This window comes from Chiloscyllium plagiosum, chromosome 1 (genome assembly GCF_004010195.1).
Source record: "Chiloscyllium plagiosum isolate BGI_BamShark_2017 chromosome 1, ASM401019v2, whole genome shotgun sequence".
NCBI classification, from domain to species: Eukaryota; Metazoa; Chordata; class Chondrichthyes; order Orectolobiformes; family Hemiscylliidae; genus Chiloscyllium; species Chiloscyllium plagiosum.
The window spans coordinates 80,743,757-80,768,239 of NC_057710.1; the positions used below are offsets into that span (position 1 = coordinate 80,743,757).

General features: G+C 39.4%; 1 protein-coding gene across 8 annotated transcripts in view; it reads right to left on the reverse strand.

Moving 5' to 3' along the window:
• The window catches only part of micu3a (mitochondrial calcium uptake family, member 3a), a 198,456-nt gene that overhangs the window by 35,404 nt on the left and 138,569 nt on the right, over positions 1-24,483 (reverse strand). For all 8 annotated transcript variants that reach the window (XR_006311711.1, XM_043690248.1, XM_043690259.1 and 5 more), the window contains 2 exons: positions 16,849-17,020; positions 1,241-1,349 (listed from right to left, as the gene is read on the reverse strand). Coding sequence is in view for 7 of the 8 variants with exons in the window: in XM_043690248.1 (XP_043546183.1) it covers positions 1,241-1,349; positions 16,849-17,020 (281 nt within the window). In the remaining variant the exon portion in view is untranslated. The remainder of the gene's footprint in view (positions 1-1,240; positions 1,350-16,848; positions 17,021-24,483) is intronic.

A 24,483-nucleotide genomic window follows, 5' to 3' on the forward strand; every position in this document is an offset into this window, starting at 1 on the left:
TCTTGACTTTTAACTCCAAAGCTTTGCGCTTATTACCTGCTCACCACAGAAATCAAATTCCCCCTGGTTCAAATCTACTTAATAGAATCATTAATAGGACATCACTGAAGGTTGCTTTTCAAGTCTTCGTGTCTTCATATGTCAATTTGTGATGGCAAGCCTACCACCTTGCTGATGCAAGCTCCTACCCTACAATTTGCAACATGGTAAGATGAAGAACAGGAAATACTCGGCCCAGTTTAAACTTAAATGTATTAAAATTACAGAACAGATGAATTGTATGGCAACTAGAAAATTCAAGGTATCAGAAAAGAATGTTAGCAATTGGAGGAAGCTCTGCACAGCCTTGACTGATGCCGAAGAATAAATGCACAAACAGAAAAAAAAAATCGGTTGCCATTAGAAAACAAAGCTGCAGAATACATTTTAAAAATTGTCAGAATGGAATCTTTCTCCTGGATATCCAGCTGAATCTTCACCCAAAAATTAACAAGAAAGTTGGATTTCAAAACCAGTCCTGATTGCCCACCAGATTTAAGAGGAGAAACAAATTCACATTGCAACAGAAAATCAAAGTATCACAGTGACTTCTACTAGAATTTGATGACAGGCCTATAAAACAAACATCAGCAAAATAATGAAGATAGTTAGGCCTATACTGGTTCAAGGGAAGAGTGTCCATGATTTCTGACATGTCAGCTAGTTGAATGGTGAGCAAAACTGGACAGAAAGCAATGGTTGCAGAGACAACTGGTCATGAAAACAGGTTAATCATGTTGTTGTTGATACTTAATAGGATAAAACTCAAACTAATTACGATATCCACGAAAAAAACCCTTCTAAAACAGACATCTTCAATAAAATTGTCATTGTGCACATTCATGATAAAGATTGAATAGATGAAGGTGGTTTGAAAATATGGCTGAGGAAACTTTGGAATTTCCAACCAGGATTATGTAAAAAAAAGTCTTCACATCTGGGCCGTTTTGGATCACAATTTGTGTATATCGCTGTTAAGGCTAAAAGGCCTTAAAACTATCTTACTAGATATTATGTACATTTATGCTAATAACTCCAAATATGTAAGTAAATATGCAAAGCAGACTTTGAGGTGTAAAACCTCCTCTGCTAATCAAAGCACAAACTGAAATAAGGTAATGAGCAAAATAATTTTCCAATGAAGTTGTTCTTATGAAAACACTTTGAAATTAATACACTAGCATTATATAACTTGGCTCACCTTGCCCAATTGATCGATTTGCAAAATTATACATCTGCATTGCAATGGCAAAGTCCTCCAAGTTATTCAGGAATTGAAAGAAAGATCTGAATTCATCAAAAGTGATGCCCTAAAATGTAAACAATATATTAGTATCAAGTGAAACATTTGGTAACTCAAGTAGTATATAGGCTTCAATTAAGAGGTCTATAATTGTAACTGATTGGGCACTACATTTGATTTATTGCTGTGGGGTTCCATAACTAACACTTCATGTGTGATATGACCTAGCAATAGAAGGTTAATACTAGACTTGATGATCAGTCAGAGTGAAAAATCTTTGAAGGTCAGCAAACTTTCCACAGATTAGGTCAAAGATTCTTTCACCTGTTCTTTTCAACACAATAAAACTGAAATAAAGTTTTGGGAAAAAAAGCACTCTTTAATGAGTGCCAAGTACTAATTGTTTACTTACAACATTCAGGCAACTTTTAGTGTCTGTAAACATAGCCGTCTAAAGCAGATCTTTTGACTTTTGACACCAAGTAAAAGATTTGCTCATGTCTGTCTGAAAATTTTAACCTTTAGAACATTGCACAACTTCACCTACTGCCCTATTTATATCCTTCTGAAGGCAAGAAAAGTAACTAAAACCAAAGAAAAGCAAATTTTTTTTATAGTAAAATGGAAATAAAAAATACTACACTACAAAAATTAAGTAAATGGACGAAATCACAGATAATGAGTATCTTTATTCAGCTTTTTTGGTATGACCAAGTACCATTGTGAACAGTGCAATGGCTTAATAACTTTTATATCAATAAAAAGCTTAATTTCTGTATTCCAGGTCATATCTTTTCTTCCACATAAATGTTTAAAAACTATTGTTGTGTCTTCTGAAGCGACATTTAACTAAATTTTAAGATGCATTTTGACACCTGTAGATTTCTTTAAACTGACCATCATCTTTGGTTGAGAAATAGGCAGTCAATTTATTTCCAGGTTTTGATCAACACTAGTAAATTCAAACTGAACCTTCCCAGCCCTGTAATAGCAAGCTTAAAGGCAACGTTGATGGGAAAATTGAGGGGAGCTGCATGGGAGTGGGTCCCCAATATGTTCCCACCTCCAGGGAAATTTCCCATTGGGTGGCAAGGTGGCTCAGTGGTTAGCACTGCTGCCTCACAGCACCAGGGCCCCAGATTCAATTCCAGCCTCGGGCGACTGTGTGGAGCTTGCACATTCTACCCGTGTCTGGGGGGGTTTTCTCCAGGTGCTCCGGTTTCCTCCCACAGTCCAAAGATGTGCAGGTCAGGTGAATTGGCCATGCTAAACTGCCCATACTGTTACGTGCATGGGAAATAGGTCTGGGTGGGTTACTCTTCAGAGGGTCGGTGTGGACTGGTTGGGCTGAAGGGCCCATTTCCACACTGTAGGTAATATAATGCAATATATAAGATCTAGATCAACTACCTACACTGTGGAGGCAATCTTGAGAATGCTAGAATACATGAGCAGGAACGTATTGCTGTGGCTGTATTACATGCTGGTCAGATCAGAATGTGTGTGGAACCTATTACCACAGAGAGGTCGTGGAGGCCAAATCTTCAGTGTATTTAAGACAGAGATAGATGGGTTTTTGATTAGTAAAGGGATCAAAGCTTAGAGGGAATTTTGAATAGCATATTAGACTCGATAGAAAATAGTACATAGAAAAGTACAGTATAGAACAGGCCCTTTGGCCTACGATGTTGTGCCTACGCACCCCTCAATTCCTCGAAGAACTCAATAAGATTAGCTAGGCACGACCTACCCCTCACAAAGCCATGCTGACTGTCCTTAATCACGCTATGCTTTTCCAAATTGTCATAAATCCTATCCCTCAGAATTCTTTCCAAAACTTTGCTGACCACAGGAGTAAGACTGAGTAGTCTGTAATTGCCAGGGATTTTCCTATTACAGAGGAACCTCGATTATCCGAATACCAATTATCCGAAAATTGGATTATCTGAAAGAGATCTCGTGGTCCTGATCGAAACATTATATCAAAGACGTGTTTCCAACAGTGATTGTGTCTTTTGTTTACAGTGTTTAAACAGGCACCGTATCCAAATGACTGACCTCCCGCCCGCTCTCTCCCCCAACACTTTACCTGGAGTTCTATGTAAGGGTGTACCCTAACCTCCCCCTTCCCCAGATAATCTGACCAACATTGTCCTGTGCTGTACAGGCAGAGGTGGAACCTATCAAAAAGTTGCAGTAAAAAGTTGTGGCTGTGGGTGTGTGTGTGTGTGTGCGCGCGCACAAGATTTCGAGACTTACCCCACAAAGGCAGCAGCAGTCTTATTGTTGGTGTCCAGCCCGGCTGGGAAGGTGTTGGCTGGGGGGCGGGGTCTTGTGCACCATGTGCTTCTGAACTGGGAGCAGACTTTAAAAACTTGGAGCCCCAGAGGAAAGGCATTTAATCGATGAACCGAATAATCAATTATCTGAACGAAATAGTGCCCACCCATCTCGTTCGGATAATCTAGATTCCTCTGTACCTTTCTTGAAAAGAGAAAGGACATTTGCCTCCTTCCAATCCTCTGGTACGACTCCTGTGGAGAGTGAGGAAGCAAAGATCTTCACCAGCAACTTAGCAACCTCCTTTCTCGCATTCCGGAGCAACCTAGGAAAAATCTGGTCTGGCCCTGGGGACTTATCAATCTTAATGTTCGCCAAAATTTCCAAGACATCAACTTCAAGCTTGATCTGTTCAAGCCCATATCCCAGTTCGATAGGCCAAATGGACTAATTCTGCTCTCATATCTTTAGGTCTTGCGATTATAATGTTATTTTTTTTTCAAGATCTCTTTTGTCAAAGGGACAATGTGTATTTGTACAAGGATAAGAGATGTCAAGTGCTTGCATTTTCTATTATTGATATCGTATTGGGGTGGTTGATTGGCACATTTATAGGATTATTGCAGTTTGTTCAAACTGTGAATGGGCGTTTTTGTTTTAAATTGACTAGTTTCATACATACCATTGTTACATAGTAAGGCTTTCTAAAATAAGGGTCACATGAGATTTTAATATTTGGATGTGAAGTTTAAGGCAAATATGACAGTTGAATCAACTGCATGTGAACAAAGATTGGAGATGGTCAAGAGGGCTCCTTGGTTCTCTGTGACTTTGTCCCATTACTTTATTCAGTATTAGGCCCACTTGCCCTCAATTCGCCACAAGTCCACACGTCAATATATGCCCCAATCCTTCCCAATATATTCTCAGCCTCCATGCCAACCCATACTTCCCACATAAATTGAACCAACTCACAACTCCCCATCCACTCACACTGCCCCTTACAGCCACAAGGTCAACCTAGTCCCTACTCATGATACTCCACATATCTCTAGATTATCCCAAGTCAATTTAATGTCAACACACAGCCAGCTCTGCACCAATTGCTCTTCTATCCTCTGGGTCAACTTATCCAATATCCACCAGAGGCAGACATCAGATGTCATATCATGTTTACAAAATATGAAAACTTTTGCCATTCATGAAATCTGAATTAATATATTTAAATACACTCAAGTGTTTATGCCCTTTATAAAATATTTCTATTCATAACCTCACAAACACAGCTAATCCTTTAACAACCTATTTGAGATTTCAAACTGTGACCTTATAACCTCCCCAGTATTATGATTATAGGTTGTGGAAAGCAACCAATTCATTATGCCATGTGATAATGTTTAGGGTAATGGCAACAAACATCAATTGAGACTATTATGAGTTTTTTCAACTTTCAAAAACAGGCAGTCTTCTATTCAATTATTAAAGGCTTTCTATTGAAATAACCCAACAGCTTTACAGTTCCACAGATTCGAAATGCTCCTGAAGGGCAGATAAGATCTTTCGAGATTTGAAATGCTCACACTGCAGGATTACACCCTTGCTACAGCAGAAAGGAGCCCTGCTGACTTTGTGTTCCACATAGTAGACTGGTTAGCAAGGTTAGATCACATGGATTCCAACTGAATACAAAATTAGCTTGAAGGTAGAAGACAGAAGGTGATAGTAGAGGTTTGTTTTTTTGACTGGAGGCCTGTGACCAGCTGAGTGCTGCAAAGATTAGTGCTGGGTCCACTGTTTTTCATAGTTTACATAAATGATTTGGATGTGAAGATAGGACACCAAAATTGGTGGTGTCGTGAACAGTGAAGAAGGTTACCTCAGAGTACAATGGGACCTAGATCAGATGTACCAATAGGCTGAGGAGTAGCAGATGGAGTTTAATTTAGATAAATCTGAGGTGTCGCATTTTTACAAAGCAAACCAGGACAGCATTTATACAGTTAATGGTAGTGCCCTGGGAAGTGTTGCAGAACAAACAGACCAAGGGGTGCATTTTTGTTGCAAACGTTTCGTCCCCTGTCTAGGTGACATCCTCAGTGCTTGGGAGCCACCTGTGAAGCGCTTCTGTGGTGTTTCCTCCGGCATTTATAGTGGCCTGTCCCTGCCGCTTCCGGTTGTCAGTTTCAGCTGTCTGCTGTAGTGGCCGGTATATTGGGTCCAGGTCGATGTGTTTGTTGATGGAGTTTGTGGATGAGTGCCATGCTTCTAGGAATTCCCTGGCTGTTCTCTGTTTGGCTTGCCCTATAATGGTAGTGTTGTCCCAGTCAAATTCATGTTGCTTGTCGTCTACGTGTATGGCTACTAGGGATAGCTGGTCGTGTCGTTTCGTGGCTAGTTGATGTTCGTGGATACCATTATAGGGCAAGCGAAACAAAGAACAGCCAGGGAATTCCTAGAAGCATGGCACTCATCCACAAACTCCATCAACAAACACATTGACCTGGACCCAATATACCGGCCACTACAGCGGACAGCTGAAACTGACAACCGGAAGCGGCAGGGACAGGCCACTATAAATGCCGGAGGAAACACCACAGAAGCGCTTCACAGGAGGCTCCCAAGCACTGAGGATGTCACCTAGACAGGGGGCGAAACGTTTGCAACAAAAATTTCCAGCTCGGCGAACAGAACCACAGCAACGAACACCCGAGCTACAAATCTACTCACAAACTTTGAGCATCTATGACTTATGGGAATCACATCATAAAACACACTCTCTTCAGAAAAAAAAAATGGGGGTGAGGGGGGGAACTTCTCCCTGAAATATCTATGAATCTGCCAAAAGCAGACTATAACTTGTCAGAAACAGGAGAATTCAAACACAGTTAATTTGTTGTTTTGTGCTACCACTGAAGGATGACTATTGCCCAGGGTTCAAGGCAAACTCCTGACTCTTTGAAACTGTGCAATGAAATCCTTTATTCTTTATGCCCATCTGAACAAAGGTCAGTTTACTGTCTCATCTAAAAGATTACACCTCTAAAACACACACTAATTACTGCAATGAATAGTCAGCCTAGATAAAGTCCTGGAATAGGTCTTAGGCTCAATCTTCTAAATCAGCGGATATAGAACTATTAATAACTAAGCTGGCAATTATGACCAAATAAATGTGAGAAAATATTACATAACTGCAAAAAAACGGATGAACAAATTCAAGAAGAAATCAGAAATGAGAATTTATGAAAATTTGGGAGTATAGTAACCAGGGAACAGAAAATAGAGCATATTTTCTGTTTTGATTTGAACCGTCTCTGATAAATTTTAATCAATATAGTGGCATAACTTTTGTTTTGATTATTGTAATACATGTCTATTTGGACAAGTGATAAGTAATGGTCTGCATAAACCAATTGTAGTTAATTAATTGTATACAATTATAGAATCAGGTTGCTCCTATTGTTATTTCAATTCTGGCATTGCATACCTTAGTGACACTCAGATCAGAGTGTTGGTGAAAGAAAGCAAAGCTCTTAGGGGTGTGGAAAATGGGAAGGAAAGATACTCTTTGGCATCTGGGTGTGTGAGCAGTATTTAATTGGTAATACTGAGGATATATAGGTAATAAAAAAAGTAGACATTGAAAAACATAGTTGGAAAGGGAAAACTAGCTTTTTGAAGGTGAAGAAATCAACTATTTGATGAGAAAAGTAAAAAATTCTAAATTTGATTTATTACTGGAAATTGATTGCTGTCAGAACTTGACTCCATATTTACGTTGATATTGTATCCATCTGATCTATAGTATCAAAATGAAATTACATACAAATAAAAATGTAAAATACTGCATGTCAGGTTAAGTACAAAAAGCTGGAACTCAGTTCAAATCAAATTTTAGTAATTCACTCTCCATGGAAAAAGAATCTAGTAATGATACATTTTCTAAGATGAGGCTATGAAGTTATGCAATGTGTCCAATATGCAAAATAAACAGATTTTTCTGGTTTCACCAGTTTAACTGTCAAAGCTATTAACACGAAGCAATTTAAAGCAAATAGAATGTTTGCACATTTTCAAAGAAAGATTAAGCTGATCCTTCTATAAACAAAAACAGAAGGAATATATCCAAAACATCCCACACCTGAAGGATTACCTGTAACACCAGCTCTATTGATTTGCATTGATGCAATTACTTACCACAAGATTTTTCTATTGCTCAGATACACCACTGATAACAGACATCTGTTATCAACAAATGAAGTGATGAACAATGACACTCTACTATTCTCAGTAGTTGAATTCTTAAAATCTCTCCACCTAATGATAAGATTTTGACATCAATAAACTTAATGATTGGCCAATTAAATCATTGATTTATTTTAAAGTGATTTTTAAGGACAATATTTAGGTAATCATTCTAAAGTGATGAAATCTGTTTTCATAATGAACTTTTCGGAATATAAAGGCTGCACCAGAGTACCAAAATGAATTAAAAATTTACTAATTTCTGTTGTTTCTGATAATTGATAAATGGGCAGATAGCCCTAGAAGAGTACAGGTTGTTCTCCTCTAATGCGCATTTTGTCAATGCAATTTGGCTGTAACATGATTGGTGAATTGAGGATTTTTCTTAAAAATACAAACTCCCACCGACTATTATAAAATTTCCATCCTTGACAATAGGAACTGTGGTGCGTGGAGGACATCACATGTTGAGTAGGCTTGCGCGCTTTGTGGTAAAGTGCTTCATGAAAGGTACAGTGCTGTACTCAGTAATTTTAGTTCCTGTTTTTTGCAAATTTGACTGTGTTTTCCATGAATATGGAAGGACAAAGTTGCAAGAATGTAAACAGGAAACATCCAGTTGAAAAATTGTGGGTGGTGACTGTTAAAGAAAGGCTATAAACACTGAATAGAAGCTACATGTTATATAGTGTTTTGAGTGGAATGGAAGAGTACGTGATATTATTCGTGCAACAGGTATAAAGGAGTCTATTCTACACACCATTAGAGACAATGCAGAAAGAATTAAAGCAACCTGCACTGCTGAGTGCTAGAAAGTCTGAGAGATCACGAACAAAGGAACTTGAGGGGATGGAGAGGCTTCTAAGTGTGTGGATAGAAGATCAATCAGAAAAGTGTTCTAGGACCACCTGTCTCATCATAAAACAGAAAGCCTCATCAATTTATGAAGACCTAAGGAAAAAATAACAGAAAACCTGCTGATGTGCCTAACTTCAGCACTAGTAGTGGCGGGTTTGTTGGATTTAAGAACCGCTATGCTTTTCATAACAAAGTTAAGTGGCACAGCTGCCAGTGCAGACGAGGAACATGTGCTGTCATTTCCTCCTGTGGTGAAAACCTTGTTTGAAGAAGAAGGCTACACCTTAGCTCAAATCTTCTATTTGGACAAGATAGATTTATACTGAAAGTGAATGCCATCCAGAACTGACATTTCTAAGAATGAAACACATGCTCCAGGTTTTAAGGTTGCAAAGGTTTTATGGCTGTGTTGTTGGGTTACCAATGCTAGTGGAGCTTTAAAGCTTAAGCCTTTGGTGCTGTATCATTGTGCAACCTGCGAGCCTTGAAAGGTTACCTTAAGGCCACTCCAGATATTTACTTCAGGCCAAGCAATAGAGGTTGGATGACGGGATGACCTTACTGTTGATGTATTTGAGGATGTTCTGAGAAATTATTGCAGGAGAAAGAATTTGCATTTCAAGATTCTCCTCATTCTGGACAATGCACTAAGCAATCTTTCCACCACTGGTGAGCTTTCTGAAAACATCTCTGAACGCAACCTCTCTCATTCAACCCATGAACTAGGGTGCGATAGCAGCTTTCAAGCACATGTCCAAGCAGCTGATTGCAGCTACAGAGAGGGATAATGAGGATGGTGCTCTTCAATGTTGGGAGAGCTTTAACATTAAGAATGCTATTGACATCACTGTGAAGGCCTTGGGTGATGGCAGTAAGGACTGCTTGCATGCAGTTTGGCTGAAGCTTCTCATACATGTTCTTCATGATTTTGAACTGTCAGAGGAGTTTCCAGCAATCAAAGAACATTGTGTCACTCTTGTAAAGCAAGGTGGATTTGAAGAAGTGGAGATTGAGAATGTCAAGGAGTTGCTTGAATCCCATTGTGAAGACCTCACCACAGTTAATCTACAGCAATTTGTTGCTATGAGGAAAACTGAAGTTTGAAATGATGGCAACAAGTCCAGGATGCAGCACCAAGAGAACTTCCCACTTCTCTTATGTCTTCTGCCCTGAGGGAAGTTGAGAAGCAGTTTCAGTTCTTAGCAGACAATGACTACAATGTAGAACGCAGCAGGACAGCAGTTCATGGCGTAAAGTCTTATCGGGCACTCTATGAGCAGCTCCTTCATGAAGGAAGAAAGACTGCAAAGCAGCAAAAACTAAATGCATTTTTAAAGCCAACCCCCAAGAAACAGTCTGAAGACAATGAACTACATCCATCCAATTATGGATTAAATATTTTCTTTCATCGAAACCCTGCACCCAGAACTGCACCTGAAAGTAAAGATGATGCCGATGATGAACCTCAGCCTGTCTTAATACAGTATTGTAACTTAGCAAGCTCAGAAACCCCTTAAAATGTTATATTTATTGTATTATTTTATTAAAATTTATGACTTTAACTTTTCTTTTAAGACTGTGCTATTATTCGTTAGGCTAACTACTATTTTTGTTTTGATTTTTACTGCTATTTTTGGTGGTTCGCCCCTAACCTTGTTTTTCCCATTGGCCCCATTATTTCTTTTGCGCGATTTTCTATAACACGAGGTTGCACAAGAGCGTAACTACCGCGTTATAGCAGAACAGATAATATAATGAGAAGAATTGTATAATATGGGACTCTATGGTTCAAAATATAATTGCCCATTAGAACAGCTGGAAATGCTGTGCCCACAATCAGTGCACTGCTTTGCTTTCTTTACTTTTTCTCCATTATTCCTTCACAGTTTAACACAGTTCACTCACCAAAGTAAGGTGGTACGATCATTGTACTTAGTTAATCAGTCTATCATGTGCAAAAGAAATTGATACTTGTTTTCGTGATTAATTTTTTTAAAACATTATTGCACTACCCTTACTTCACTTTCACCAGACTTTTTAAGAATTATTTATTAAAGTCAAAAGATGAGATCAGGCCATTTAGCCCCATCATTCCTAAATACATTTTTTTTCAAATCTTAATTCCATGATTAATTTTGCATGCATTCATACTTTTACTTCACAAATAAACATGCTTTAAAATTTTCAACATGGCCTTCAGGGCAGTGCATTAAATTCCACAGTTATGTTCCATTATTCAGGATTCCTCCAGTAGTGCAGTTATTCATTCAATTCCCTTAATTACTGCAAGAGCTCAATCAGGTCACACTTTAACTTGCTTGTTTCAGGATATAAAATTGTATTTTATTTTACTGCTTGGAAGTACTAGATATTTCTTTGGATTCAATATCACTGGCTTTTTCAGAATGAGGCTTTGCTTGTTTAATGTAAATTTAGCAATAATCTAGAAAGTTCTTATTTTGATTTTAAATTATCTTTGATTGGAAGTGGATGTCAGTGGAGAGGCTAGGATTTATTACACAACACTAATTGCCCTTGAGAAGGTAGTTGTTTGTGAACATCATTTCAACAAGCCACCACACACAACAACACAGAGGAACTACAAAAGACCAGCGAAAAATCGCCTATACAGCGAATTCAAAAAGAACAGGTACCCAATGAACACAGCCCGCAGATTTCTCAGCAACAAACCCAAACAAGCAGACAAAACACGCCTAGAAACCCTAGCCACTCTCCACTGCATCAAAGACATCTCAGAAATGACTGCCAGATACTCAGACCTCTTGGTATCATGGTAGCTCATAAACCCATCCACACATTAAAACAGCAGCTAATGAACTTAAAAGACTCTATACGGACAAGCAAAACAAATGTCATTTACAAAATACCTTGGAAGAACTGTAACAAACACTATATTGGACAAACAAGCTGAAAACTAGCCACTAGGATATATGAACATCACCTTGCCACAAAAAGACATGACCCACTATCACTACTATCCTTACATACAGATGTGGAAGGACACCACTTTGACTGGGACAACATATCCATCCTCGGGCAAGCCAAACAGAGACATGCACGAGAATTCCTAGAAGCATGGCATTCCAATCAGAAATCTATCAACAAACACATAGACTTGGACCCCATTATCATCCTGTCAGAAAATGAACAGGAAATGACATCACCAACACAGGAAATGACATCACTAACCCAAGGAAACCTAAACACATAAATAGAAAGCGGGTCATAACACCAGTGCTTCACCAGAGGCTCACTGATGATGTTACCTAATATGGTGACGAACTGTCTAAAAATGAACCTTCCAACTCAGCGAGCAAAATTACATCCAGAACCTCAAACTGGTGTTTAAAGTTTAATGCCACCTTTTTAGTGCTCCCTGTGATTCTGAACGATATGCAGTGGATTTGAATTGTTTTATTCCTAAGCAATCCATAACTTCTCTGAATAATTTTGATGTAAATATTGCGTAGTGGAATGCCCTCTGGAAATCTACAGGCAACATTTATTATCATCAACAAAAACTGATTCCCACTTTTTATTTTCGGTAGGGGTCTACGCAATCAATTAAGATCCTTGTAAAAGGATCCTCAAATACATGGATAGGTATTAAAGGTGCTGGTTTTATCACTGCCTGAGGTTTTCCAATAACCTGACATGTTTAACATATCTGGCAAAATTCAACTACATCCTTATGCGGTCCAAGCCAGTAAAAATGTTTTTGTAATTTGGCTTGATTTTTCCTTACCCCTAAATAATCTCCTACTAGTAATTCATGTGTTACCTGCAATACCTCCTTTTTATAACCCACTGGTAATACAACGTAATGAATTTCTGCCCATTTCTTATCCGCTTGAATATGTGATAGTGTCCATTTCCTCATTAAGACATAATTTTTGAGATAGTAACATTCTGGAATAAACACAGTTTCTTTAGCTTACACAATTGCTTCAGTTTTTCATCTTTCTGTTGTAATTTAGTTAATTTCTCTGAACTAAAAATATCCACTTTGTCCCCCATCTGTGCTTGTTTCTGTTTCTCTCGACCATTCAATCAAACAGGATCTCCAATCACTCCACTACTACCTCCTTATCTTTATTCTTAGATTTCTCCTCCTGTTTCAACCAGTGGCTTTGTGGCTTTGTTGTCAGAGTCAGGAAAAATCCCAGGATATACTTTCTGTAATATCTCAGTTGCCTGATTTTCCATTGGCTTTTCAACCACAGCAGGCAGCAGTCCTACCTATGATCCAGCAATGTCATTTCCAAGGAGTAGTTGTACTCCTTGGATCAAGTGTAAATTAATTTGCCCACCACTGATGTAACACCGACTAGTCTGTAATTCCCAGGGTTGTCCTTATTCCTTTTCTTGAACAAGGGAATAATGTTTGTCACCTTCTAATCATCTAGTGGACAGTGAGGATGCAAAGCTCATCACCAAAGGTGCAACAATCTCCTCCCTCGCTTCCCGTAGTAACATTGGATATATCCCTTATGGCCTAGGGGACTTATTTATCCTCATGTTTTCAAAATTTCAATTACATCCACCTTCTTAACTTCAAACTGTTTCAGCATATCAGCCTGTTTCACACTGTCCTCACAAACGACAAGGTCCCTCTCACCAGGGAATACTAAAGCAAAATATTAAGACTTCCCTTACCTCCTCTGACTCCAAGCACAAAGTTCCCTCCACTATCCCTGATTAGCCCTACCCTCACTCTGGCCATTGCTGTAGCTTACTTTATTACAGCAAAATCATCCTAGCCTTTTTACTTCTCTTTTATCTTTATAGTTTCTCACAGGGTAAAAAAGAAACCTACTTGTGCCTTATCAACTGAGGATTTCTCTTATCCCTAACTTTATTCTTCACAGAGTGAAACTGATGTTGGAAGACAAACTTTGATTTATGAACCAACTCATTATCATCAGCCTTTTCAGTTGCTAATCTCACTATTTTAACTCTCTGATCTTCCATGTGAGTTCTCACTACTTCAAGTGAATGTTTGAACTCCAAAATAATCGTCTCTCTAAGAGCGCTATATGTTTGATCTATTTAATGCCCTTATCCATCTATCAAAATTACTTTGTTTGATTCTTGCAAACTCAATGTAGGTTTGACCATAGTCCCTCAGATTCCTGAAACATTGTCTGCAGACATCTGGTACTAGCTCATATGCACTTAAGATGAATTTCTTCACCCCATCATACTCCCCAGACACCTGCTCTGATAGTGATGCAAAAACCTCACTAGCTCTACCTACCAACTTCGCTTGGATCAACAAAACCCACATGGTCATCGGCCACTTCATTTGTTTAGCCACTTTTTCAAATGAAGTTAAGAATGCTTCTACACCCTTCTTGTCAAGTTTAGACAATGCTTGGACATATTTAAACCACCAGACATTTGGATATGATGTTTGCTCGACCTCACTAAGCCTATCTTCACCCTTTTAAGTCAACTTTCCTGTCTGATGACCAAATTCTGAAGTTCAAACTCTCACTCCTTCTGCTTTTCTTCTCTCTTTTTCCCTTTATTCCTAGAAAGCCTCCTTCTTTCCTTTTTGTTCTTCCAGGGCTATTCTTCCTTTTCTTTTTCCTGTTTTTAATCGTAATTCAAACAGTTTCAGTTCTTTTTTGTTTTCAAGCTCTTCATCTGCAATTGAATTCTAGCCATTTCCAAACACTCTAATGGTATTTCCAGCAAATTTAAGTGCCCAAGCTATTGCTGGAATTACCTCCCCTTTTCTCACAAAGACAATCCCAACTTCAGCTTGTCCGCCCATTCCAACAGCTTTGCTCTGCTCACATTTTGTAAAACTCTGGAAGTTATTTAGAGTCATAGACAGAATCATAGAGATGTACAGCACGGAAAAAATACAGCATGGTCCAACTCATCCATGTCGACCAGATATTCTAACCTAATCTAGTCCCATTTGCCAGCACTTGGCCCATATCCCTCTAAACCCTTCCTATTCATATACCCATCCAGATGTCTTCTAAATGCTGTAATTGTACCAGCCTCCACCATCTCCTCTGGCAGTTCATTTCATACATGCTAACACCCTCTATGGGAAAATGTTGCTCCTTAGGTCTCTTTTATATATTTCCCCTCTTACCCTGAAGCTATGCCCTCTAGTTCTGGGCTCCCCCACCCCAGGAAAAATAACTTGTCTTTTTATCCTATCCATGCCCCTCGTGATTTTACAAACCTCTATAAGGTCAACCCTCAGCCCCCGACGCTCCAGGGAAAATAGCTCCAGCCTATTCAGCATTTCCCTATAGCTCAAACTCTCCAAGCTCTTCAAATCTGTCATTTATCACCATGTTTCCACTGAGTCATAATCCTGGAACTTGCTGAATAACACCAGGGTGACAGTATCATTCCAACAAGCAGGTCAGTAAGGTGGGTTCACCACTATCCCTAGCATATAAGGCTAGTGGATAAGTGCTGGAAAATGGAATTAGAATAAATTGATGTTTGATGACTTATATAGACATGATGGGCCAAATGGTCTTGTATCTGAGTTAGGAGATCCAATATGATACCAATACAAACACAATCAATCAAATGGTCTTCTGTACGTAAAACATCTGTGAGAGAATCAACAAACTTCATTTGTTTGAATGAGAATGAAAGGTAGCCTGATAGAATTTTGCAAAATTATGAGAGACATACATAGAATGGATAGTCAGAGTCTTTTTCCTGAGGTCAAAATGCCAATTTCTAGGGGATATAGGGTTAAGGCAAAAGGGATAAGTTTAAAGTAGAGCTGAGAGGCAAGTTTTTGTACACAGAGGGTGGTAAGTGCCTGAAATGCACCGACAGAGAAGGTAGTAGTAGCAGATACAATAGCAATATTTAAGAAGCACCTTGACACTTATATGAATAGGAAGGAAATACAGCAATTCCGACTGTGTAGAGACAAAATGTTCTGGTTCAGAAAGACATTATGTGTTGGCAATACCTTCATGGGCCAAAGGGCTTGTTCATATGTTATACTGTTCTCTGTTCTTCGATTCCCAAAGCAACTAGGAAAGAGCAATAAATGCCTGCCTAGGCATGAACTCTCACTTCAAGTGTTTGAAAAAATAGTAATGGCTTCTGGGGCATGTAGACAATACAGCATCACAGGTGAAATTGTGCTTCCAACTATAAACCACTAGACAAATTTATTGAACATTAGCATTTGAAAACTGTTACGAATAGCATTGAAGACTGTACTCAGAGTTCCTGGTTGGGGGTTGGAATCCTGATTCTGGGATCAAACCTCACTCCCAAATCTGCACCATGTGAGAAATGACCACCAAAAATAATTTCTAAAACAATAAAGCAGAGAACTGCTGATTCTGAAAATCTGAACAATTGCTGGAGAAACTCAGCATATCCAGCAGCATCTGTAGAGAGAAAGAAGAGTTAATATTTCAAGTCTAGTGACCCGTTCTTCAGAACTGGCAAAATAGCAATGATATAACATCTACCTGTAGTGTGGTGGAACTGGACTGAGCCACCAGGTCTGGCTTCCACACTGGTGCCACCGCTGTTGGAGAAAAACGATGTCACAATGTGTGCAATCTTTATATGTAATAATGTCATCAGATGAAAATATCCAGGGGAATTCCATTCAGGAATATGACAGGGTGACCAAAACGACATAATTACATGAACATGTGAATGATAGAACTGGCAAAAGTGCAGGTGATTTTGATGACACCATCATTCAGTCTACACCAGCAAAAACTGAACTAGATTCCAAATATAGATTGGAATTTAAATTCTGCCATTTGCTGAGATGGGATTTGAACCTGTGTTAAGAGCATTAGGCTGGGCCTCTAATAACTTGCCCTTTAACATGAACACTAACTTTGTTCCATGACTTGAGACGGTGGTATCAGTTGTCTTCACCTTAGATTTAACAAATCTTCTTAAATCCTTTACTACTTCCAATATTTTCATTAGTTTTGAAAGCATTCTCAAGATCTAATTTTTCACCATGCTTGTCTCTCAATTTGTTTGTATTTGATTTTATTAAGAGAGAAATCTGATTTTAAAGTACTTTGTTTGTTAAATACAGAAAAATGACGAAATATTAAATTTGATTTTAATATCAAGATTCGACCCTCGTCCTGGGGAAAGATTTCAGAGACCACAAATGTAAAACCAACTACCTTCTCTTCAGGAATCCTTTGACGAACTGACTCCAGATAAGTACTTGTGTTGTCTACATTTGTAAAACGTAGCAGAATACGAGCAAAATCTTCTTCACTAATTGTGGTCATGCCTTTGGAGTATGAAAGGAATTCAGTTTCCAAAATTTCAGTCTGAATATTATCCATGAACCTAAGCATTACAAAGATGAATAGATGAGAAATCACAAATTAAATTGTCCTTATATTATAAAGAAATGACTGGTACAAATTTTGGAGTAGGACCACAGAAAAAATTCTTGTAAACAGCAGTAGTGCTGGATAGACTGCATTGAAATGAGAAATTGAGAGTCAATTGGGTAAAAATGTTCTTAAACCCGCAAGCCATTTAAAGTACATGCAAACATAATGTTGTTTCCACTGCATTTACACAGTATGAATCTGCCAGCCTGCATTCAAAATACAATTAATTTCAAAATATGGTAAGGATTGTATTTCTTCTTTATGCACAACATCATTAGTGGAAAATAATAGAATTGTAAGTAATTTCTGCTGTAAGCACAAGTTAATGGATAGGGCAGTTATATTTCACAAATTAAAAACAGAATTGATGCTGTGTTAAATAAAAAACACTAAGTATGGTTCTACTGCGGAGCCCAGAGTCACAGGCCATTATGTATAGAAGGCCTTTCAGTCAATCAAAGCATGTTTCTCTCTACAGAATGCAGTCAGTCCTCTTCCTTCATTGTATCACTGTAGTCCTGTTAATTTATTTCCCACAGATCCAATTTTCTTTTGATATCAATTAATAATCACCGCTTCCACCATCCTCACTATTCTCACACTCTGCATTTAAAAGTCCTTACTCGGATTTGGTCTGCAACTTTAAATCTGTGTCCCATGTCTTTGACCTTCAACCATGAAGGTCTTTTCATTATACTTTTCATTATACACTTTAATGGAATTTCCCATAATCTTGCTCACCTCTACCAAATCTCAAATGATTTCAGAAAACTGAGTAAAAAGTACTAGTGAAACAAAATATGCAGAGACGTCATTTGACCATTTAGATGAAATCCTGTATAATTGTAATTCTTTGCCTTTTAGGTATGTCTTCGCACTAGGAAGAGAGTCTCACAATTTTGGAGATGTTCAAAATATCATCTCATATCTAAGGCTTCCAAAGTAATCTACAACAAATCACAATCTGTAAGACAGTCATATTTTAATGAGAGAAAATAAATCAGAAGGGCAAAACTTTAGTTAAAAGGTGACAAATAAATTACTTTCAATAGCTGAAGTGTACGGCAAGAAATTTGAAAGTGTGTGTAGTGATTGGAACCAGGTTGACCTCATGGACTACAAGGTTGTTGATTGACCCAGGTTAACAACTGGGAGGAAATGAGGACTGCAGATGCTGAAGATCAGAGTAGAGTGTGTGGTGCTAGAAAAGCACGCAGGTCAGGTAGCATCAGAGGAGCGGGAGAATTGATGTTTTGAGCATAAGCCCTATTTGATTCTGCAGTTGAAGACTGGGCCTTATAAGTGGAAAGAATACAATATTTCTTTCGGACAAATGACATTAGGGCAGATGAAAAGCAATAATGAACCTTTCTGACTATATGTGGACCTGTAGTTATTAGGGGCTTAACTTTCCCAGCGCCACCAGACACTAAGACTTTCCAAGAGTTGACGGAGTTGGCTAAGGATTATTATAGCCCCAAACCTCCTTTAATTCCAAGAAACTATCGATTTTATTCAGCGGTTCGACAGCTAGGGGAATGTGTATCAAGAGTTTTGACAAGGTTGAGACAACTGGTAGAAGTGTGAGATTTTGGGTTAACACTGAATGAGATGCTGAAAGACCATTTGGTATGTGGGATTAATGATGTAACCATGAAGAAGCGGATATTAGCGGAAGCCCAGCTGGACTATATAAAGGCACTACAACTGGCATTGTCGTTAGAAAATGCAGCAAGCGGAGCACGGGAGCTGCAAGGCATCCCAATGGAAGTGGACTCCCTTACCTCTCTGAGCTTGGGGAACACCACTTGAGTGTAGGTAATTGCAGAGCCTCACTCAGGACATGTCCTGAGCAGAGGGACCCAAGGCCAACTCAAAGCAGAACCCCACAACAAAGCCAAGCCTTGACCAAGTGGCTAAAACGTTGTTCGGGATCTGGGCCGGCAAGCCATTGTAGCTGCTGCCGCTCTGCAGATTCGAGACAGCAAAGGAGTCCTACAAGGCCTGACTTGAGTAAGAAAACTTGTCAGCTGCTACCCAGTAGACAGCATACCCTGGAAAGTTCCCTACATGTGGGTTGGAACAATTAAATTGGTTAGTGTTATCCAAATTGAGCATATTTAAAATTAATGTTTGGTCACCCAATTCCTCGGGAGGTTGATACCAGCGCAGCCACACTTGTGGTTGCAGAATCTGTGTCTAACATGAATCACTTGAGTTTGCACAAGACCTCAGCCAGACTGAGAACATACATGAGGGAACTGTTGCAGATTAAGGGTACAATATCAGTTCCGGTCTCTTACAAAAAGCAGTTGGTCCAGTTACAACTTATGGTAGAAAAATGTTCGAGAGCAAGCCTATTGGGGTGGAATTAGCTGAGAAAGGTTCACCTGGATTGGCTCAACATTTTTCAATTAGAAAATAGCTGCCTGTGAAGTCCTAGTGAAATACCCAGGAATATTTCAGGAAGGGCTTAGGACTATCAAAGGGAACAAAACCACTTTACATGTTGACCAACAAGCAATTCTGAGATTTTGCAAGGTTTGCCCAGTGCCATTTGCCTTGCGGGCAAAAGTAGAGTTGTACATTAGAAGGCTGGAGAGCGAAGGAAACATCAAACCATTGCAGATTGGGCAGCTCCAGTCGTACCGATGGTGAAGTCTGACGACTCAGTTCACCTTTGTAAAGATTTTAAGCAGATGGTAAATTGCTTCTCATAGCTGGATAAATGCCTGGTCCCTCGCATAGAGGACTTGTACGCAAAGTTGGCAGGAGAGCTGGCCTTTACAAAGCTGGACGTGAGCCATGCCTACCTGCAATTGTGACTGGATCAGAAATCCCTGAAGCATGCTACAATTAATACCTGTAAGGGTTTATATCAATATATAAGACTGCCATTTGGGCCACTATCAACCTGTGTCCTCTTCCAGCAGATCATGGGAACCATTACAAGGGGCACCCCAGGTTACCATTTATCTGGATAATGTACTAATGACAGGGAAGAACCATTAAGAGTACTTGGCAAACTTGGATATAGTGCTTAAATGTTTTTCCTAGGCAGGTGTATGCCTTAGAAAGGAAAAAGTGTGTATTCCAGGCACCTCAAATGTCCTACTTGGGTTACAGAGCCGACAAAATGGGTTACATTATTGGAAGAGAAAGTGAGGCAGATCAAAGAGCCCCAGCTCCAATGTCTGGACCAGAGCTTAGAGATTTCCTTAGGTTAGTGAATTATCACACATAACCTGACCTCCATTTTGGCACCCTTACACCTGCTATTGGAAAAGGGTCAGCCTTGGAAATAGCCTTGTAGCCAAGAAGTAGCCTTTAGGGAAGTGAAAAAGCAGATATTGTCATCTATCATTGGCCCGTTACGATCCGAAGCAAGAGGTAATGCTGACCTGCTATGACTCCCCATACTGTATTAGGGAAATGTTGGCTCATCAGTTGTCCAGTGGAGAGGAACACCCGACAGCCTATGCTTCCCAGACTTTGGCTGATGTTGAATGCAAGAGAAGGAAGGTTTGATGGTCATCTTTGCCATGAGGCAATATCAGTAACTTTTATGGATAGGAATTTGTCATCGTAACAGATCATAAACCCCTGCTACTGAAGGAAGACAAGGCAGTGCCACCCATAGCTTCTGCTAGAATTCAGCGTTGGGCCCTTATTCTCAGCACGTACAAACACAATTTTGAACACCAACCAGGAAGCCAAGTGGCTAATAAGGATGCCATGAGCTGCCTCCCACTGGCAGATAATCCAATGGTGGTGCTTCGTCTGGTTTTAGCTTTGAGTTTCCTGAACACCTTTCCAATCAGTGCTGACAATATCTGACTGAGGACACAAAGATACTGCCCTAGCAAAACTAAAACAGCTGCTGTTAATGGGGGAGACTGAGCAGCCACTGAAATCTTTCTGGACTTGGCGAGGCCAGATCGCCATAGAAGACGGCATGTTACTGTAGGGAACAAGGGTGATTGCCCCGAGTAAAGTTACAGCCTGATACTGGCTGAACTCTACCTGGGTCATCCAGGAGTTTCCAAGTTGACAATGCTAGCAAGAGGTTATGTTTGGTGACCGAGGTTGGATGCTGACATAACTGCATTGGTGTGAGGCAGTGTCCAGAATACCAATAAGGACAAAAACTGCCACCAGCAGTGCCCCCACATTCTTGGGAGTGGCCAGGAAAACCCTGGATTCGGTTGCATGTTGACTATGCCAGTCGTTTCACGGGCTCAATGTTTTTGGTCCTTGTGGATGCCCATTCAAAGTGGTTGGTCATGCATAAACTTCGGTCAGCTAACTCAGGCAGACTGAGAAGCCACAAGCATCAGTCATAACATATGGACTCCTAGAGGTACTGGTTACGGACAATGGGTCATCACTTACCAGCAGGGAATTTGAGAAACCTCAGTCTGAGATGGATGCAACCTCGATACTGTTGCCATCGGAAGATGAGGAGGAATCTCTCTCTCTCTCTCGGCACTTCGGGTGCAAGAGATGGGCTATGATCCAGTACATGCGCCTATGTCAGAGTCTGAATCAAAGGAACTGGACCTAGGGTGAAACATCGCAGGAAAAGCAACAAGCCCAACAGCAGGCCTATGTCCCCAGACCCGGGATGGGACTGCCTTGGTGACAGGATACCGGCCTCTGTGCAGTTATTTCAGTGAATTCCAACATTATGAAGGATTTTATTGGGGTGGTTTTGAAAACTACTTTCTACAGCTCGAATCAGTTACAAGAGGACATTTTACTCAGAAAACATTAGAGGTCTAAGGACCACTCCGACCAATGTCTTCCTTCCCTTGTTATTTCTCACCTGTAGCTATGTGAATTCTATAAGGAAAGTGGGTTAAAATCCTTTACATGGAGGACAGGTTTTGCCCCAGGCAAACATGAATATATCTTTTAGGATATATGAAGCACAAGAAAAGACAATGCAATGTTAATATCAAGATACAGCGCAGTCAATAATTCATTTTGGGTTGCTCAAGGCAAAGATGGACGAAGTGGCTTCTTCATGTGCATTAACTTTCATGACTCTATAAGATGGCTTTGTCTCATGGTTCATACACATTTGCTGTCACACGATCTTTTAAAAATGATCAACCAGGCCTCTATGCTTTCATCAGTCCGGGTTATCTCAAATCAAATTTATAGCCTTAGAGCTGTACAACATGGAAAAAGACCCTTTGGTCCAACTCGTCCATGTTGCCCAGATATCCTAAATGAATCTCGTCCCTTCCTATTTTTATACCCATCCTGATGCCTTTTAAATGTTTGTAATTGTACCAGCCTTCACCACTTCCTCTGGCAGCTCATTTCATGCACACAACACCCTTTTAGGTGCCTCTTAAATCTTTCCCCTCTCACCTTAAACCTATGCCCTCTAGTTTTGAACTCCGCTACCTTGGGGAAAAGACCTTGGCTATTTACCCTATTATGACTTTATAAACCTCAATAAGGTCACCCCTCAGCTTCCGATGCTCCAGAGGAAATAGCCCCAGCCTATTCAGCCTCTGCCTATAGCTCAAACCCTGCAAAGATCCTTGTAAATCTTTTTCTGAACCCTTGCAAGTTTCATAACATCTTTCCTATAGCAGGGAGACCAGAATTGAATGCAATATTCCATAAGCAGCCTAACCAATGTCTTGTACAACTGCCACATGACCTCCCAACTAATATACTCAATGCTTTGACCAATAAAGGCAAGCATACTAAATGCCTTCTTCACTATCCTGTCTAACTGCAACTCTACTTCCAAGCAACTATGAACCTGCATTCCAAGGTCTCTTTGCTCAGCCACACTCCCCAGGTCTTTGAAAAATGCATCACCTCACATGAATTTAAATTAAACTCCAGCTGCCATTCCTCAGCCCATCTGATCAAGGTCCCGTTGTACTCGGAGGTAACCTTCTTTACTGTCCACCAATTTTTAGTGCCGTTTGAGAACTTACTCACCATATTTCCGATGTTCACATCTACATCATTTATATAAATGACAAAAAGCAGTGGACTCAGCACCGATCTTTGTGGTTTACCGCTGGTCACGGGCCTCAGTATGAAAAGCAACCCTCCACCACCACCACCATCTGTCTCCTACCTTTGAACCAGTTCTGTATCAAAATGGTTTGTTCTCCCTGTATTCCATGTGATCTAACCTTGCTAACCAGCTTACCTATGTAAGTTTGCTACTAAAATAGCAAGAGATGCATCAATTGTTACCATTCTGCCTGTCTAATAGCCAATCAAATTTGTATATTGCAAGGCTACCTTGTGACTTATATGATAACTAAATTTTCTGCACCTTGATAAGACAACTTCTAGTTCTACTAATGGGAAAACTAACTCTTTTTAGTTCATCTTGCTCCCTCAACTTTAACCACAATGACAAAGTAAAGGCAAAGATTTTATAGTTATATGATGGCTAGACTGGAAGCCATTTATTGCCATTATTCAACTGAAACTGACAGCTCTTTGTGGAGTCCACAGAATGTGAAAATTCTGAAGTTGCGTAGCCACTAACTGCAAAAAACAAGTAATTGTTTCTCAAAAGTTTCTCTAATCAGTTTCAAAACACACCCAGGAACAATGAAATTCACACAATTATAGTTAGATATTTTACAAGCTCCTGACACTGTAATCCATATGTCTCTCTAGATATAGGCTAACTAGAGTTTTATAGGAATTATCTTTATAATCATTATGGCAACACGTTTACAAGGAAATCAAAGCTGGGAACTAAATAGTCAGGGGTTTAGACTTTTCAGAAGTATAAGCAGGTAGGGAAGTGTGCTGCAACATTTGTTATCATGTGTTAGAATAAGTATGATAACAATCAGTGATTTTAGGTTGGAAGATGCAGAATCCATATGGATGGAGGTGAGAAATACCAAGAGGAACAACATATTGGAAAGACTGGTCCAGTAATGCAACAGCAGTGATGCAACAGAAGGGAGAATAAATCAGTAGGAATGGTGGCATTTTTTTTTCATTGATATTTTTATTAGAAATTTAACATTTTTACAAGTTTACAAAAATAAACAAAACTCTCAGATATAAACATTGATATACAATTAGCTCAAATATACAATAGCCAAAATTTAACAAAAAAAACACAAAACAAAAAAAACCGAAAAAAGAAAAAAAAACAAACAAAACTCAACTATCTACTAATCTAACCTACAACTAACCAGAGTGTATATTTAAGTCTCTTACATGCTCGGAATGTGTTAACATCAGATGTAATAAAACCCGTATTCGTGCGGGATTCCACCCCCGAGGGGCCCCGGACCAGCCAAGTTTGTAATCTCAATTAAATAAAAGCCCTTGTTAGGATAGCCGAAATATCTGTATGTAATTCAAGAAGGGCTGCCATATTTTATAAAATAATTCGGTCTTTCAGTG